Source organism: Buceros rhinoceros, unplaced genomic scaffold (assembly GCF_000710305.1).
Source record: "Buceros rhinoceros silvestris isolate BGI_N320 unplaced genomic scaffold, ASM71030v1 scaffold11447, whole genome shotgun sequence".
In the NCBI taxonomy this organism is placed as follows: Eukaryota; Metazoa; Chordata; class Aves; order Bucerotiformes; family Bucerotidae; genus Buceros; species Buceros rhinoceros.
The window spans coordinates 38,321-57,281 of record NW_010421599.1 but is presented as its reverse complement, the minus strand read 5'-3'; the positions used below and the strand labels follow the sequence as shown (position 1 = coordinate 57,281).

Here is an 18,961-nt window from a genome sequence, read left to right as displayed (position 1 = left end):
AAGAGGATGTGACCCATAAAGTTGTACTTTTTTAACAGCATCAGTCATTTCCACTGATGGACTTCTCCACTATAAACCATCAGTCTATGTGAATTACATCAACCAGGTCTCAGACAACTGCCAATAGCAGGCTTATAACAGACGTAGTTAGACAACAACAGTAGTTCAGCTACCATGTCCGCCTGTAACCGGACATCTGTCTCTAGCTTGTGTCCTAACCCTATTTCTGCTGCTCTTGCTTAGGCAAAATTTTCTAGGCAAATCCAGAACATGGGTCTGTAAGTGCTCCAAATTGTCTTCATGGACCAAAGGTCCATGAACATGGCAGGATTGTCTTCAAGGACCAAAGGTTAGAGATTGCTTTTGAAAGGAAGGTCTGGATACCATCTGGATCTGGACTTTAACTGTACATAAAATTTGGACAGAGATTTTCTACATAGGTTTTACAATATCATATTCCTCTTCCTTGTGGAATCCCAAGCAGCAAATATATATATATTATTTAAAAAAAAATTGACATTTTCCAAAAGCTAATGCTAGAGTGTTTAATCAGTCATCAGGACCAGTGGGTTAGGATACAACCCAGCATTAAGACTACCAACATATTCTGCCAGTAAAGGCCACAAAGTCACCCTTCTTCCATTCTTATTCGGTGAACAATATTTGTGCATTAGCCTGACAGACTTCAAAGGAAGAAGGGAAGATTCATAATATAAAGGAAAAACAGCAATTAACGGCACAGTAAGAATATGGTCTTCATATTATTACAGTATTTAATTCTTTTGTAAACTATGTAGGTCACAGCCTTATTAATTTTAATGAAGCATTACACTTTGAGGAGACTATGGAAAATAAGACTAACTCCTTTCAGCAGAAAAGTGTTACGGGGAATTTGAAAGATAGTTGTGTACCTCATCACAATAATAATACTAAGCTTTGTTTAACAAAACTAAGCCTTTTCTTTTGAAATAGAAATATGGGTAACACCAGGCTAAAAGGGGTTTAGTTATCCTATAAAACACATTCCTATGAAAGACATCAAAAAGTGCTCCTTCTCAACAAAACAATTTATGTACTAGGGGCTCTTTAAAATGCATTTTTGTACCCACTTTTCACAAGTTGAGGCCTTCATTAAGACACAAGGAGATGGTATGACTGCAGCACCTTTACCAGCCCAGAGGAGGATAAGCTGTGGAGAGTAACCCAAATGAAAATAATAACTATCTACAAGTGTATAATAAACTGCAAAAATCCCCATTCACTTCTTTGGCACCAACAGGGACAATTTTGGACTCTGAATCTGACTTCATTTGAATGATGTGAAGACGGACTCAGAGGCACCAGTGAGGTCCAGGTGCAGGTGAAGAGCAGTGCAGGTGTGTTAGCATGGAGAATAGATAAGCAGTGACATTTACCATCCATTTACTGCCAGGGTTGTGCAGCTCTGCTTTGACAGTGTTCTGTTACAGCTGGTTTATGGTTATCTGCAAAGCACCATCAAACCTGACTTCTTCCCTCCCTGCTGCTGGGGACATTCACATCACATCTAAATGACTCCATGGCACAAGGCACTACAGAACCCGATCTCAGTGTTTCCCTCAGTGCTACCAGCACACTTGAAATTATTGTGGATCCCACTGATTTTCATGTAGGAATAAGAAAAGTGTCCAGTGAAAGTCTAAAAGAATCCCAAGTGCTAGAAATTACCTGCTAATCATCTTTTGGACATTCTATCTCTTTTTGAGAGGACTAATATATCTTCTTGCATTAACAAATGCCGCGGCAGGACTCAGATTGGCTTATGCCAGTATAAAGTTGCACTTCTAGCATGGAAGGATGATCCTGTGCTTTCTCCCTTTCAGTCAGTCTCATCATGTCCCCCATCAATGTTGATACAAACACTTCAGCAGTATTTTGGATGGGCCACACCGCTTCGCCGGTCACCTAAAGGACTAATTACACAAGGGCAACTGCACATGATAAAAGACACACAGCTCAGTCAGTGTGCAAAATACTTCCTACGTTGCACTGGTGACAGGAGTAAGTCCAGGTAGCCTCTAGATTTGAAGCAGAGGTGACTACCCATAGCAAGGGCTGCAGGAGCAAGGAACTTGGCCAGGTCAGTGGCAGCAGGAAGGAGGTATGGTACTGTCTCTTGTGGGTTTCCAAAAAATGCACCAACAGGCTTGCACAATGTAAGCCAAAGGAGCTGAGGCTCCTTTCTCCTAAGAATCTCTGAAAATTAAGGCAGAGGGAGAAATCTTTTCATTTTATGGCAAAAAGCTATAAATATCATAAATTTCCTGCAGCAGAATAGGGGAAATTCCACTGGGGCAGGGGGAGGAAAGTGGTTATAAATGGTTTTATTTAAAAAGCATTTGAAATGCACTTGCCCTAGGATGCTGAGGTTCATGTGGGATTTCCACATCCCCAGCTCAACCTCAGGGATGCCCACATGAGTCCCCAGGCTGCCCACTCTTTGCACCTCCATGAGATCAAGAACCTGCACTCCATGGAACACCGAGCACCATGGATGTCACTGAAGAAGAGTAATTTCCTTAAAAAAAAAGAAGGTTTTGGGTGACCAATTGCCCAGCCATCTCTACCTTTTCTTCAAAATCATTCTTCCAGACCTGGGCAGAGGGTTCAGTGTTTTTTCTCACACTTCTGTGCGTGTTTAAGTTTATGAATTCAATTCAAATTCCTGTGAACTAACAATATTTTATCTTGAACCCCTTAAATTATTTTTCACTTCTCTCCTTTGCAATCCAGCTCTTCTGTACCACAAGGACCTAGGACATTATCCTCATTAAGGATGCATTCAAATCCTTAGAGCTAAGTAATTTTGGGTCCTTTTACTCCTTAAAATACAGGAAACATTAGCCTACTGTACCTATTTTTTTGTTTTAAACATCATCAAGCTTTGTGATGGGTGTTCTTTCTTTATTTCTGTTTCTTAGAAGTATAGACTCACTCCTGCAAACAAGGTCTAGGAGTTCAAAATAGAAGCTATCTCAATGAGCAGCTTTCATTTTAATAAAATTCTGCCAAAATAAGCTTAAAAAATTGGCAGAAAATCTTTCCAGATGTCTCACTGCCTGAAGTTAATTACAGAATTAAGTATTGTTGTCTATATGGCACACAAGTGATTTTCTATGACACTTTAAGCTGTTCCCATCTAGAAACATGAAATTGTTTTGAGGTAGCAACTGATTGACACCAACCAGATGTGCCTGGGGAACCTTAAGAAAAGTCTGAGCTGGGCTTCTTATGCATCCCCACTGCACATGAAATGCATCTCCATGCATCTGTATAAGCAACTTCTGTGTGACTTCTCCATAAAATCTGAAATAGGGTCTCTCTGAAATGAATGCAAAATTAAAGAGTTACACAGATGTGTTTGTATGAAAAAGAGTAGCATTTCAAAGACTTCAGCTTTACTTGCAATTCAGGGATCCTTGGCAAGCCTTTGTTTTCTTGTGGTGGGGTTTTTGGTTGTTTTGGTTTTGTTTTGTTTGATAAGCATTTCCATTAAAACTAATCATGAGTTGACATTTTCTCTCAGAAATCTCACTTTCTTTGATAGGATGCTCTGAACATCATTATTCTCATTTCATATTGGGGAATCCAAGTACCATTAAGCCTGGGACAGTTCAGTTCCAAAAGCAAAGCAGTTGTCACTGCTGAACATTTATTAATTTCTAATCGGCCAGTTCACCGTCATACAGTAGGGAACGCTTATCTCTTCCTGATTCAGATTTAAATGCCCCCAAAAGCTGCTCTGCTCCTGCTCACCCAGGCAACCCAAGGCTGGTTAGAATGTTCTCACCACCTCAAGAATTTGCCAGTTCATGTTTCATTCAAACTGCAAATGTCTGCGTTGGCTTTGTAGCTGATGTGCAAAGCAGCATCATTCCACAGAAACTTCCAGAGAAGGAATTGTCAGAGCCTGAGCCACACTCACTGCATTTTCCACTGAAAGCCCAAAGCAGCAAGAACACTTCTCTGTGCACCAGAGTCATGTCTCACCTGACCAGCTGCTGATTACTGGCTGCTAAGAAGTGATGTGGTTCCCAGCCAGTGATGATGCTTGGGTCTCGCCAGGGAGTAGATAAGGGTAGGAGGCATTTGCCTGCTGCTGCACCCCGATGGTTACTGATGCCATTCTTAAGACAGACAATTTGGTACAGCAGTCATACAGCAAACCTTCTCACACGATGCAGTTTTGTTCTTTGAACACTCAATAACTGTTGGGAGCAGAGAGGTGGTGTATGGCTAAGTCTCGAGTATGGCAACAACGTCCTTAGCAAAACCCTGATGAAGTGTGTGTCTTCCTTTGAAACACTTAATTTTTCTTTATGAAATACAGTCAGATTACTCTCCCAAAGAAAGCAAAGAGTGTCAAGTGAAAACACTGCAGATTAGTGGATGATAGAGAATATTTTCCTCTATGAATTATCCCCTTGTGATCTCTTTCCTTAAACAATTAAGAAGTTTGCCAGCTCAAATCCAAGTACCTCAGACTGCAAACCTATAAAATAGAGTACACAGCTGGAGTAGCAGTAATGCAATGTTCCAGGAAGGAACCTTTTCTATCATCAAATCTCATTACTTGTTCAAGTATTAGGTATTTCTGAGAATAAACATGAAAGCAAAGCTACCCTACCAGGAGAAAGCTGTAAACATACTGTAGCATTCAAGATGAAATACATTATACATATGCAAAGACACAAATAAATGCACATATCTGTGTATGTCTGAGAAATCAGAAATATTGCTGTCCTGATTTATGTATGAATTGTATCCTTAACCACAGCTGACTTGCTTAGAAATGAGAAGAACTGCTAGACCCTCAGGACTGGCAAATTTAATATACAGAGAGGTGATAAGGAAACAACATTTCACTAACTCACTCTTTCAGACAAAAAATACCAGATACTGCTAAAAAATGTAGAATTAAGTGAAGTTTTAATTATGAGATCTGTTATACTTTTCAAAATCAGACATTAATCCCATCAATATAATCAGTTAATTAATGCAAATCCTAACACACTTGCTCCAAGAAACCAAGGAAAACATATTCATAATTTATATTGTATAGACACCGTATCCTTCAATGCTTGTTTTGAATTACAAGTTTTCCACAGAAAGAGCAGAGTCAGTTTACATAAAACTAAAATATGTTAAGTTTTCGGAGACACTATTGCACCTTTAAATACATCAAATTTCAGTGACTTCCTGTCTTACCTACAGTGCAGGCTGCTTTTTCTTACAATCAGGGTCCTTGCTTGACCCATCCAAGAGGATCAATCACCTAAGGAGCCACGTGGCTTAATAAGGAACTTGCAGCCAATGGCAACGTGTGCCACATCCTACAGACAAAGAAGGATCCCTGCTCCAGTCACATTTTAGGCATCACACTTGGAGATCGCACCTGTGGCATCATTCATTACTACGAATTTTACTTTCTACTTGGAGTGTCTTAAAACTAATGAAACCTTTAATGTACTTGTAGTACTTGCAGTTTATCACAGCAGTTCAGGGATTTAATTATCAATTACTTTAGAGACAGTTTTATGAGTATTAGTATTATACACGGGCCAAACCACTCAGCTTATCAGTGCTGCTTAAACAGACTGCTGCATTATGAATGGCAGGGCAAAGGGGAATAAAATCCTCATTACAAGGCACTGCTGCTGTCCTCAATACTGTGCCATGGCGATTTCAGCTTAAAAGCCTCCGTGGTACCTCACACTTTGTCATGGGATGGCAACTGGCAAGATCCTTCTGCGTCCATTACCCCAGGGCAGGACTGAAATCACTAGGATTAGAGATTGGATTAAAAGCTCAGGATTGAGCTGCAAGAGATGCTGAATAGCAGTCTTGAAGGCAGGACTGGTATCCTTGAGAGAAAAATACCTCCTAGCCCCCAGCTGCTTTTGCTGCAGTCAGCCAAGCCCTCACACGCCACAACACCCATGAGCAAGGGTCTTACTGGCTCCACTTCCAGCACACTGACCGTACGTTCATGTATTTCTTTAACTTATATTTGTAAATATGACTCTATCAAAGCTGATTTTAATCCTCTCTCTCAAATATTGCATCAAAGCCAATTATGCAGATTAAAGTTTAATACCACAACTAACTGCCAAATTAAGGGAAAGTAATTGAAAATGGTGTTGGGTACCTTAAAACAGCTGGCTAGATGGTGCTTGGCCCTACTCTGAGACCCTCTGGTCAGCCCCATACCAGCTCTGACATGCCAAGGGTTGCTGTCCCATCCAGCCCCTCCATGGCAACCAGGGACTCATCTCTGGTCTGCATTTGTGCAGGCAAGGACACGGCCACAGGAATCAGTTCTCTGCTGCCCTTCTCCTAGGTGAGTCTTGTCCTGTCTGCTGTCACTTCAGCCTCTTTCATGAGCCTCTTTCATTCTTCTTGAAAGGAATTATTAAAGATGAAAAGACTGGAATGCTGACTTATGAAGTTATTATATATTGCTGAGAGAAAGTTTACATCATTTGAGGTATAGAGGGGAAAAGGCTTTGGACAAGGAAAAGGTGATTATAAGCCAACCTTGAATGGATAATTGTGAATTAAAATGCCCAAAATGAAAGACTGTAAAGCAACTAATATCAGAAATACAAGGAATTTCAATAAGGGGAGACATTGAATCAACAGAGAGCAATGAGAAGTACTTTGCAACAGAGTAAGATGTTGCAGTAATATTAAATACATTCTTCATCTCACAAGGAAAATGGATGGTGAAATGCAAGAAGTAAAACAATGTGTCCTGGGGTGGACAGTGAAAAACTAGAGACATCAGCAACCTCTCCAGAACAAGTCTTGGGTAATTTAAAATCAATAAAAACAGTCAGAGCCCAAAGGCCAGATGAGACACACCTCAGGATCCTGAAAGAGATGGCAGACAGATTATTGGACTACCATGAGTTATCTTTAATAGCATCTTCGAAACAGCAAGATATCAATAGACTGGAGGGAAACAAACAAAATAACAGTTGTAAGAAGGAAATTATGAAGAGGTCTGAATTAAATTTGACCTCCAAAGCAGACAAGGTCCAAGAAATAACCAGTGATAAGATCAAAACCCCTCAACTTTCAAGAAATAGGAAAACTTCAGGAAATATGACTTTAGTGGAATAGGAATTACACTAACAGCTAGTGCAATTTCCTCGTGTATACTTCTCAAGTACCGGCATTTTTAAACGCGGTTTTACACATAGTCAGTAGGACTGATAGTCTGATACTGTTTATATTTTGGAATGTCAGATAATATATCAATACAGTAAATTAGTACATACAATACAAGTTCCTAAACGGATTAACAACATCTATGGAAAAGTCATGTCTGCAATCATCAATGATGCGGGATAATGCAGATGATGGATTGATGATGGATGAATAAAAATCAAGGCAATGGTAATTTCCAAGGATCAGAAAAGACAAGGGATTTGTTAATAGGCCCTGTTTGTATATTCCTCTCATATCATTCTCCCAAACTGGTTCCTGTTATGCAACAGCTCACCCTACTTACATCTTGAACTTGCAGCCTCTTGCAGTTTCATTTAAATGGAAAATATGATTCAATTGCTCTCTGCGCCTGTATTCCCATGTTCAGTGCAGACTGAACTCAACTTGCAGAGCTGAGTTGGTATTTACCATCAAGCATGCAATCTCAGAGTGTCTCAGAAGTCACATACAGCTGAGCTTGGTCAGCTTCTGCTAACGGCATGAACGCAGATGAACTCCAGATACAGGGTCAGACAGCAAAGGATAGTGGCAAGACACATTGCTTTCAGAGGCTGCAGGATCTCATATTGAGGGGTTTTATAAATACTTTTTCTTGAACAGGTTAAATAAACATCTATCAGAAGGAATCACGTCCTAGGGCAAGTGAAGGGACCATATGACCCCAAGTCATTACTTAACTTTATCCCTTATGGCTGTTTTTAAAAAATCTCTGCAGAGCTGTAGGCTGTTAAACAGCTGTTATGTTTCACTCTGGCAATGACTGATTTTAAGTTGTCTCTGAACTTGCTGCTGTTTAAATGTACATTGTTAAAACCTCCAAGCTTTTCCAGGCTACCAAGGAATTTCCTGTAGAAGTAATTACTGTCTCTGCCTTGTGGCACTGTACACTTCTGACTCTTCTCATGCTTCTGCCTCCCCTGTAATTCTGCCCAGGCTCATGCTGAGCTGGGCAGTAGCTGGAAAGAAAAAGGTATTAGAAATGTTGTCACCAAAGAGGTGTATACCAGGGCCTCAGAAAATCAAGATCTCTGCTGGCACATCAAACACTGAACAGGCTTTCAGAGCATAACATGGTGGCGAACATCATATTGAAATTGAACAACAGGAGCTTCATGATGGACAAAAACGTCCCGTTATCTTCTGGAGGACAAAGACAAAGATTTTCCAGGCATTTACAAGGAGGAAGAAGATTTAAAAAGCACAATAATAATTATTACTGAAATTGTTTCTCCTTCTTTGGAAATGTCCTGTTAAACAACCTGTGTGCAAGTCCCAGACTCCCTAGTCAGCCTAGCTGCAGGACAAAATGGCACACCTCAAAGAGTGCTGCTGGAGCTTTGTAGTATCAAGTCAAGATGTTGCTCATTTTGTGATATTTCTGTCTGAAAAAAAAAAAAATCATCTTATTGGTGACTATAGTTAAAGCAAAGGCAAGAAAGTTCATACTTTACCTGAAGCATCAGGATGATAGAGGCTTGGAGCACTTGTTATTTCTCCTTGCTGATGGAGACAGCTACCTGAGGATCTCTGACTTGCAATAAGAATCCTGCTCTTTGCAGAAGGTAACCTGGACACTGCACCCAGTCCTAACTGCGGCTTGAGTATCATGGCAGATCGATAAAAACTTGGCGGGACCTCGTAGTGAGTATATGCTGGAGGACAAAATTCATCTTTCACAGGCCTTTCCCCAACCTACAGAAAAATCATTAACACAGATATTATGCTGTAACTCAATAAATCCAGAAAATACAGACCTCTAAATTGCCTTTAAAGAGTAATTTTCTCTCCTTGTGAATCTAGGTGTCAGAACATTTTCAAAAACTGATGGTCTTACCATACGAATCACTCTCCAAAAATATGCATATTACAGTCTCAATACAGAACTAAACCCAGATAAAGAATCGATCTCTTGCCCAAAAGAAAGTAGATGAATGGAAGATGTTCAATTAATGAAAATCAATTACTGCGAAGTCCTGAAAGGTGATACCATTTACAGCGGTAGACACACCAAGAGAGTGTGTAAGTGGAATTTTTATTACAAGTTATTTAAAATATTCCTACTGAGATATAATTTGGGGGAAAGTCAGTTTTAACTTAGATATTTAAAAATAAAAATGAAACTATTTTAAGTTTATTTTATCAAAGAAACGGTACGGTCGAATCATTTGTGTGAGAAAAAAAAAGCTCTACATGTTCTTAGTACAAAATGTTCAATGTAAGCTGTACCTCTGACATTTCTGAAAAGGCACCTGGTTGTGGAAGTGGGCATGTTTCTGTACATTACATTTTCAGGTGGTTGTGAAATATTACAAGACAAAGCTATAAAACCCAGCTGCCTATTTGTGTTAGAGAATAAAAGCAAATTTGCAGACGTGAAACATTTACTGTTTATCACAAACTGATGCCGCTTTGCTAAAATCAGTGACAAATCTCCCGGCATTTTAATGGGTGTATACTGTGAGGACAGCAGAGAAAGTCCCAAGCTGGAAGTATTCCCAGCAGACTGGCTGTTACTGGGGAACTTGCAGTCAGGGAATGACCTGGTTCCCTGACTCAGCCCTAGCAACTTTCTACACTCAAGCTGGGCTCTGAATCCCACCCCTCTGTGATGCTTTGTGACTTGGGACAAGGGTGCAAAGCACCATCAGTAGTTTTCACCTCTCTCACTGGCAAAGAACTGTTTGCTCATCTGGGTAGAGTCCAACTTCTTTACCATATTCTTACAAAATGTAAAATCAATATAATGTAGAAAGGACCCATGAATACTTTTTCAGTGCATCCCTTTTAGGCCACAGGAAAAAAAAAACCCCTGCTTAGAAAATAGGAAATCTGAACTAAATTTGTTTAAAAATTAATCAAAAAGTGCCATAGGCTACCTAGGAAGAAATGTAACTGACAATTAATTAACTCTGCTGTAAGTTATGATGCATATAATATGCCAAATCAATTCCTATTTGGCAATTATAAGCATTTAGATTATGCACTTCAACATTGGCTACAAAAGCTTTGATCTTAGCGGCTTCAAGATTTTTAATCCTAATTTAGCAAATCTTTAATATGTTAAAGGAGACAAGATTGGCCTTAAACTATTAAATATAGAATATTTGAGGCCTTTGCACGGGAACTAGGAGGGCGGATGCAACAAACACTGAGCATTATATTTTTGCTCTACCCTTTTTCCTTTGCTTGCAGTCCTATTTCCTGCCATTAAATCTTCCTGTTTCATTTTTTATTATATTCCTGTGACCTATTTGTGTGAGTTAGGATGAGGTTTTTTTATTGTATGGATGGTTTTCTGGGCTTGAACTGCAGGATATACTTAGCTTCTTTTTTTTTCAACTTCTGAATATGAGATTGTTTTCCTGGATAAGTTTCAGTAATCTTTCCTCTCCCTGATGAATTTATTTCAGTCAGATTCCACTACACACCTCCTATCATTTCATATTTATCTGGCAGTGAACATACCAATGACAAGTACTTCAGTATAAGGCCTAGAGAAAATCTTTAAAGATAGAAATCATGCACTTTTGATAAACTGAGTTAGCTTAACCAAACCTTCAGTCACTGCTTTTTTTTTTCTTTGTTGACACCATGCTAGGAGTAACACAGAAAGGCAACAAACATGCACACAAACCAAATCAATCAATCCATCAAGCACAAGCATTAAACATCTCCTCAAGCTGAGAGAAGTGAGAATCATTTAGAAAAGAATCATTTTGGCTGGAAAAGACCCTTAAGATCATTGAGTCCAACTGTAATTTACTCAAATAACTCTCAAGAAATTGGTGCTTTATTTTGAAAAGCCCAGTTTGGGGAGACATAAATGTGCTATGAAGACACATTATTTTTTCTTTTCTATTTAATGGTGAATTCATGAAGTGTAAAAATTGAACTGGTCTCAATATAATTGTAAGCAATTATTGATTATAAGGCCATTTTAAAGCTCTTCTGAAAGATACGGATTAATATGAGACCTGTTAGCATCCTCTACTAGATTCTCGTATGTGGGACTTTTAAAGGAAAAGATCCGTTGCAGTCTGTCAACTGAAACAAGCTCAGCTCAGAGTTTTATTGCATGCGGCTGTTTGCTCATTTCCCACTCACTCCATTTAATGAACCTGTTAGAAAGAGCTGGAAATTCTGCAGCAAATACTTGGAGCAAACAGGAATTTCCAGAGATTGGGTAATCCCGAGCAGAGCTGGCAGCACAGCCAGCAGGTAAGGATGCCCAACACTTTCCTTTGTGTTACCTTGTTTACAACAACATCAAAAATTAATGCTTCAAGCAAGAATTTCTTGTCAAGTGCCTGCTTCAGGCAATTATTTGGGAAAAGAGTTGGCAACATCAGTTCAGGCAGTTCAGATAATGAGATTATGGGGGAAAATTGCTGTTTTGACTAGGTATAAAAAACCTCCCTCTACCCCCTTTTCCCCTACAGGCTTTTTGTTTCAACAGGCTTTAGATTATGCTCTCTGGAGCAGAAAGATGTCTGTGCTGGGGTACAGAACAAGGAAGTGGTCGAACGGGGCAGGGACAGCCTTATGGAGGCAGGCAGGAGAGCTAGTGATCAGCAGACCTTACAGATCCCCACCAGAACCAGGGCTTTTAGCAGCCATATAGTAGTAAATAAAGTGAGGGAACAACCACACTCTGGCAAGGCATGGACCATATCCATATGAGTAAACTCTCACCCTGCAAACCAGGCTGGTCTCATCCATGCTGGTCCTTGGAAATAGCCTCTGGGTGAGCACATGCTGGCAGAGGTAGACACTGAGCCAGGGAGCATGATCCCAGTCCAGCAGTATGGACAACCTTGCATGAGCCTTTGACACTGTGTCTCCCACTCTTCAGTTCACTAGCATACCTGCAGCCTTTGGGTCCCACAGTTTGCTCTGTTATTTCCCATGGAGATAACTGGAAACACAAAGTGGTTACGAATTCCCACTGGTGCTGATGGGAAGAGGCTAATGTCCATACTGAGACAGGGAGCCCACATTGTGATGAAACACATGGACAGCAGCAATGTGCTGGCTTTTTTAAGCATTTCACTTTGAGAAGTTTTCTACATTACTTTTTTGGATGAAGACAGGAATGAAATATCTACCTCCACATCATGCTGAGGTTCCAAAGAAAAGCACTCGAGGGGCTGCCAATGCCAGAGGCAAGGCTGCTCATTTAACCTTAACTGAATTCCATTATGGACACCATCTCTAAGCACAGCTGGGCTGCCTTCATGCCTGAGCTGGGATTTTTGTCTGAGCTTCCTTACCTGGGCTTAAGCACAGGCAGCTCAAGGAGCCCTGCAGGCTCTTCGCTGCACAGAGGTAGCCCTCAAATCTTCCTCATAACTTCTCCAGGCCTTGCCTTGGAGTCTCCCGTCCAAAACAGGAGCTCATGGCACCCAGAGGCATTTTACATTGTTTTTACCATTTAGCTAGCTGAAGGGGGCTTAGAGATTACAGGTCTGATTGATAGCAGCTATTAACACTCCCTATCATAGCTAAGTAAAGAGCTATAAAATGCTAATCAAAACTCTCCAAAGCACAAACTGGATGTGTGATTAAGGGCAATCTGGGATTTTTTCTCTCTCAAAGACTGTCCTATCCTGTCCCAGCATCATCTTGTCTCCAAAATCTGAGTCTTCAATACTGTTCTTTCACAAGCGTGATTTTGATCTATCTCAATCCGTCCTAATTGGTTTCTTCTGTATTATGCATCAGTCATGTCATAAGCCCATACCGTGCACAGCTGCTCTTCCAAGCATCTGTTTACCTTCATGAATCAATCTCTTTCCTTTCTTCTGATCCATTTGGAGCCACTTTTAGAGCGTCAGCCCAAGAAAACAAATACCACTCTCTGCTATCAGCTCCTGACTCCCAGGCTAATGCAAATTCATAACACAAACTGCAGTTTGATTGGCTCTTCCTTCCCAGCCTCTCCTCCAGGCAATCCAGATTCTCTGAAGCAGCACCTTCCTTGGGTTCAACTCTTCCCTTCTTGAAAAACCCACCCAAAGTTGTATTTTTTGGAGGAGTGGGGGAAGATGCTTTAGATCTCCAGCCCATGGATCCCCCTTCTAACCCTAGTCTAGAGTAGATCATGCAAACTTAAACCATGCCACAACCTGAGTCTTTCTCATGTTAAGAACAGTGCTCAGCGGTACACAGAAATTGGTCCTTTGCTCCCAGGTCTGGGATCAGGATCGCTGATCCTGTCTGATTATCTGAACCCCAGCTGTATGGGCCATAGACACCTACCTTCTTCAGCAGTGTTCATTGTGTCACCCTATGAACAGCCAGCAGTTGCACAGTCTGGGTTATTTTGCTTTAATCTCCACTGGCATACATTAAATGATAATATCCTGGTAATTTTCCCTCACCTTACAAGGGGATTGTGAAGATACACTAATAATGGCTGGCATAGACATGCTCACAATGACTTTGATGATTCCTCCTCTGGATATAAAATATAATAGACAGAGCTGGAAACTGAAGTTAGAGGTGAATGGGCAAGGCACTGCCGTTTCTGTGTTAGGGATGAGATGTGCTCCATGACAAACTATAATCCATGATCACTTCAGAAAGTCACCAGCTAACATGCCCATAAGGGTCAATCTTTTCTTCCATGTAACAAGCAATAGGAAAAGAAGAATTAGGCTCAAGTTGTGCCAGGGGAGGTTTAGGTTGGATATCAGGAAAAATTTGTTCACCAAAAGGTTGTGAAGCATTGGAAGAGGCTGCCCAGGTAAGTGGTGGAGTCTCTGTCCCTGCAGGTGTTTAAAAGACTTGTAGATGTGCTGCTGAGGAAGATGATGTAATGGTGACTTGGCAGAGCTGGGTTAACTGTCGGACTCGATGACCTTAAAGGTCTCTTCTAACCAAAATTGTTCTAATCTACACTGACACATGGTATCTTAATTTGGGTATTTGCAACTTTTTGATTGTCAACACTGTCACCAAATTTGTTATTTTGACACTGTTTCTTGGGTAAATACTGTATGTAAAAGGCAGGCATTATAACTGCCTCAATAACACCATGAGACACACAGAGAAATCATAGTATTTTTTTTAAAAAAAAGACTGTTTCAAATCAAAAACATGCGTGTTATCTTCAGTATTTACATAAAAAGCTTGGTTGTTGAGCTACCGCAGGTCCCAAGCAGAGGAGACAAGGGCACATCACAGACTCAAGTGTAGCTCCCTCTTTCCTGTCCTTTCTCCACCTTCCAAGCAAGGTTGACCTTCCTCCACTGTGCTCATCTCCCAACAGGGATTTCAGGCAACCAAGATTCCTGACCAGTTTATCAAGGCGGAAACACAACAAGATATCAAGAGCCAGAATTGTCCAGAGGTAACAGAAGATTCTGTTCAATTGTCCAGACAATTCTGAATCAGATTTTGGCTGCTTGGGAAGGTTTTACGGGGAAAGGAGATTTCTTATTTGAGGTGCAGATCAATATAACACATATCATTAAAATGAGTCAAAAGTAAATCTTTTTCTTTATGATATATATAATCTAACAATAGCTCTGATACTCCCTGAGTTCCAGTACAGCTAAAAAGAAGGGAATTAGTTTACATCTCTAGTGCTCTGTCTGCAAAAACCTAGCAACATTCTCATTAAGGAGGAAAAGTCTCTGTAGGCAAATTACATTCATTTCCCAAAGGTATTCTTTGGGAAAAAAAAGAAATTCCATTTATGAATAAATTCAAACAATGTATCTTTTCCTTTCTAAACATATGTATACTACCAGCAGGTGACTGGAGTGCTGGAAAACATTGAAGGAATACGGTGACAACTTCCAGCCACAGATTAGACATTGCAACAGGGTCAGTGCCAGAAATGGTTACATTAGTGATCACACGCTGCCTTGATTTAGGATTTTTTTCTTATTTGAGGTTAGAGAACTAACTTCTGGCAGCAACAAGTAAGCAAATGATCAGCACCTGGCAATCAAAAGAGGTTGTCCAAGCTGCCACCTTACCTCCTGCAGAAACTTCTCGCTCATGGGACCAAAGTGATGGCCTGGGGCCCTAATTCCTGATACCACCAGACCGGAAGTAACGAGTCGTGGCTTCTGGAGGTCAGGTTTAAATTTGTCGTACAGGATGCTGGTGGGCTTTGCTTCCCCTCCACTGGATGCCTTCTGCTCTGTAGAGATGGGCACACCACACGCAGGGCTACCAAAGGGCAGCCCTGCAGGTGCAAACGAAGGGTCGAGCTGCTCTATTGAACGAGGGTTTCTCCTAATGTATGTGATGATTTTAGGTCTCACGGGTTTGGGCCTGGGTATGGCAGGTTTCATCTCGATGCTTTCTTCCAGTTTTTCACTGCAGTCACTGTCCACAGCCTCCTTATCTGCAAGGGAGCCCTTGGAGTGGACCAGGATAGGTTTGGGGATGGCACTGCTGCAAGCAGTCTTGATAGGCACTTTAGGGGATATGTTTAACAACTGCGTACTGTCAATGGGAGGTAGGACTGAGGAGGGTGACAGTTTGTCAACATGAAGTGCATACAGTTCCTTTACATTACTGTTTGATAGCATGGGCTGACTATTAACATCCAGGGTTGCCACCGGGCGCATGGGAGTTGGGACACATAGAAAGGCACCAGCCTTTGCTGAAGTATTGCAGCTCTCTGGTGCTTCCTCTGGAGAATGTTCCTGTGCATTAGCTGTCTTTTTACTTGGAACTGAAAAGCTCAAGGTTTCTGCATCACTGTCGTGGTTGTCAGGTTGTTGGTTTGACACTGTCTCTGCACTGTGCGCTCCATGATGATCTGAGAGATCAGCAGCAGGCACAGCAGCATCCTCTGTGCTTACTTTGACTAGTGTCAGTTTATTCTCATTAACTTTCAAAGGTTTGCTGTCAGGTAGATTAATGGTATGTATAAGAAATGTCTGTTCACCATTTGTTTCAGTGCATCCTGTGTCAACTTCATGTAAATTTTCATTTTTTCTAGGTGTCACTTTGCCACTGGATATACTACCACAGGTGAGTGGTAATACTCTTTCTGCTTCTTTGTCAGTAACATATTCCTTGCCAACCTGGCTAGTTACACTGTTGTCACAGTCATTGTTTCCTCTCCCCTCCCCACCAATGGTGACATTATCACTTAGCAATTTGTCATCAGCATAGGTTACCACTTGGCTTGACAATGGATCCTCTTCTTGAAAACGGGATGCTTGAAATTTTGATGCGTCAGACTTTGAGCCTTTCTGTTCCTGCATTGCAGTATTTTCATCTTTTTGACATGCCAAGAACTCTACCAGCATAATTCTCTCAATCTTTTGTTGACACGTATTTTTAGCTTGTAGAGATGGTGCAGTCTTAAGCTCCAGTTTTTTACTTTTATCACCCTGACCTAATTGTGCTTCTGATTTAGTAGCAGTCTCATTGGGCTTAACAGCTAAATGTTGAGAATGAGAAGTATGCAGTGTGCTTTCAATGTTAGCATTTGGTACATTTTCTGGTTTACTTATTTTCTTGTTCCCTGAGGTAGATGGTTTGGAATAAAATACAATATTTTCCTCTGAGGTATTGTCAAGTGGATGAAACACCATCCCAAGAAAATGATCCGTGGATGTTTTTTGTGATTTCTCTGTATTTTCTATCAAATGGTGTGACCTGTCAATGGAGTCCAATGACGCAGAAAGTAGACGTTTACATGACACTCGGCCAACGCAGTCTTTTGCAAATGTTTCAGATTGAGGAGAGAACTTACTTGGTCTTCCCAAAGAAAGCCTTTTTATTCTCTCCACCTCCACAGTCCTGGACATTTTACCCTTAGAAAAGTTCTGGGTGAAGTCAACATCACCTTTGGAAATAACTTCCAGGCTGGCATCATTTGTGCTACTTTTTAAATTGGACAGACTTTGCCCTCGACTAATCCTGATGTGCTTTGAAATATCCTTAGCTTCGCTGGCCCTACAATCTTTTCCCATTTCCCTGCTTATGGTGGAGGGCAGCTTACTCTCCTGTACACCAGTGTGACAAGTCCGAGAGTCTTTGAAGGTTAGAAGTTTATTCTGCTCTGTATTCAGGTAAGTAACTTTCTCTGATCCTCCAGAGCGTATATTCCCACTCTCATCTGTCAAATCATGTTTCTTAATGTCCCCTTCAATGGTTCCAGTTTCTGTCACAATTTGGTTGGCATTGGTATCTCCCACACTCACTGCACTTTCATTATTATTTTTGATTTCGCTGTGGTTGTCCTGAAGCTGGGCATAATATGACTTGTTTGGGATTAACGGAGCAGTCATTTTGAAGCTACAGGTGACTGCTTTTTTGGCAGTCCTAATTAATGAGAAAGCTTTTCTTTTTTTTATCAGATTAACTATTATGCATGCTTCAGCTATACATTTAAATTACAAATTCATCAGTAGAAAATTCCTCATCAGAAAGCTTGGAGTGTCTTGTCAGTCACATTTTTGTGCTGCTCAGTTGTCTTTCACGCAGCGTCTGGATCTAGGAAATCTTTATGACATGCAGTAGAAAGGTTCAACGAAAGCAAAATAGATCTGTCAAGTTCCCTCCAAATGAAAGCCTGTTATTCCAGCCAACCTATGAGAAAGAAAAAAACAGACAATGTTACACTGATGTCAGGAATCACACTAGCTAACCAAAGTTAGAATCAACTGCACTCCCATGTACATCCCCAGGCCAGTGTGTTTTCAAATACTTCATATGATGTTTCAGTCACGGCTTTGCTCCAACCTTTGGGTGTAGCACAGATCTCTGACTTGGGAAGTTACACAATTAAAACTGTCCAGGTTAGAAGAGTGGTTGCTACTGTTTTTAAGCCACATGGATTTACAACTGGAAATAGGCACAAAGAGCTAGATGAAGATGGGACCCCACGTCGAGGGTCTAAGCACTTTTGTACTGCTATAATGAAGTCTTTATTACACCGAGAATGACTCCTGATGCATTTAAAGCACCACTGTGTAGACACACCACAGTAATACAATTCTAGCTGCATCAGGGGATTTTTACAGGTTTCTCTCCTTGTCTTGTACAAATCACTACCGTATTTGTGCTGACACACCACCCCTTTTGATATTTCTTGGCCAAATCTATAGATACCGAGAAAGTAAAAACTATGGCTGGAGGCCTGCAAAGAAAAATAGTTTTTTCTGAGACAGCTGCATATATTATGTTCAGATGTAAAGGATTACACACCAGTCCCAACGCAGCGCACCTCCTTTTGGCTCCTTCTCACCTGTGGCTTTGAGAGCTCAGGTTTTGTCCTCTGCCACCTCCTACAAGATGAAGGGGAAATTTCTGTCTAGCCGTGCCTAAATTCACTCTGAGATATTCCTTGTACCCTTGTCCTGGTTTGAGCTAAAGCTTCCTTGTTTTGGGAAATGGACAAATAGAATTATTCCATGCAAATATGGTAATTCCGCATTTAATTAGTTAAGGGGGTCAGGTGAAACGTTACGTCGGGAGGCTTTAAAAACGCAGCAGCTCAGGGGAGGTTTCTCTCTCTTGCTTTCGGACTGCTACTCCGAAGGTGGCCTGCCCTGGACCTGCTGGCAGACGTCCAGGCCTGACAAGGGCGACCAGGCCCGGCTGGAGCCGACCCGGCGAGCGACCAGCCCGAGACCTGAGGGTCTGCCTGCACCCCCGGATCGCTCTGTGAGCTCCCGGGCAGCGCGCGCAGGGAGTCGAGTCCTCCCACGAACCT

At 41.2% G+C, this 18,961-nt stretch overlaps 1 protein-coding gene across 1 annotated transcript in view; it reads right to left on the bottom strand.

Moving 5' to 3' along the window:
* The window catches only part of LOC104496593 (microtubule-associated tumor suppressor candidate 2-like), a gene marked incomplete at its 3' end in the record, with an annotated part of 18,354 nt that extends 820 nt beyond the window's left edge, over positions 1-17,534 (bottom strand). Inside the window, exons 1-2 of the mRNA XM_010139733.1 lie at positions 15,258-17,534; positions 8,724-8,964 (exon numbers count right to left, since the gene is read on the bottom strand). Of these exons, the coding sequence (XP_010138035.1) occupies positions 8,724-8,964; positions 15,258-17,534 (2,518 nt within the window). The remainder of the gene's footprint in view (positions 1-8,723; positions 8,965-15,257) is intronic.
* Positions 17,535-18,961: the final 1,427 nt, after the last annotated feature.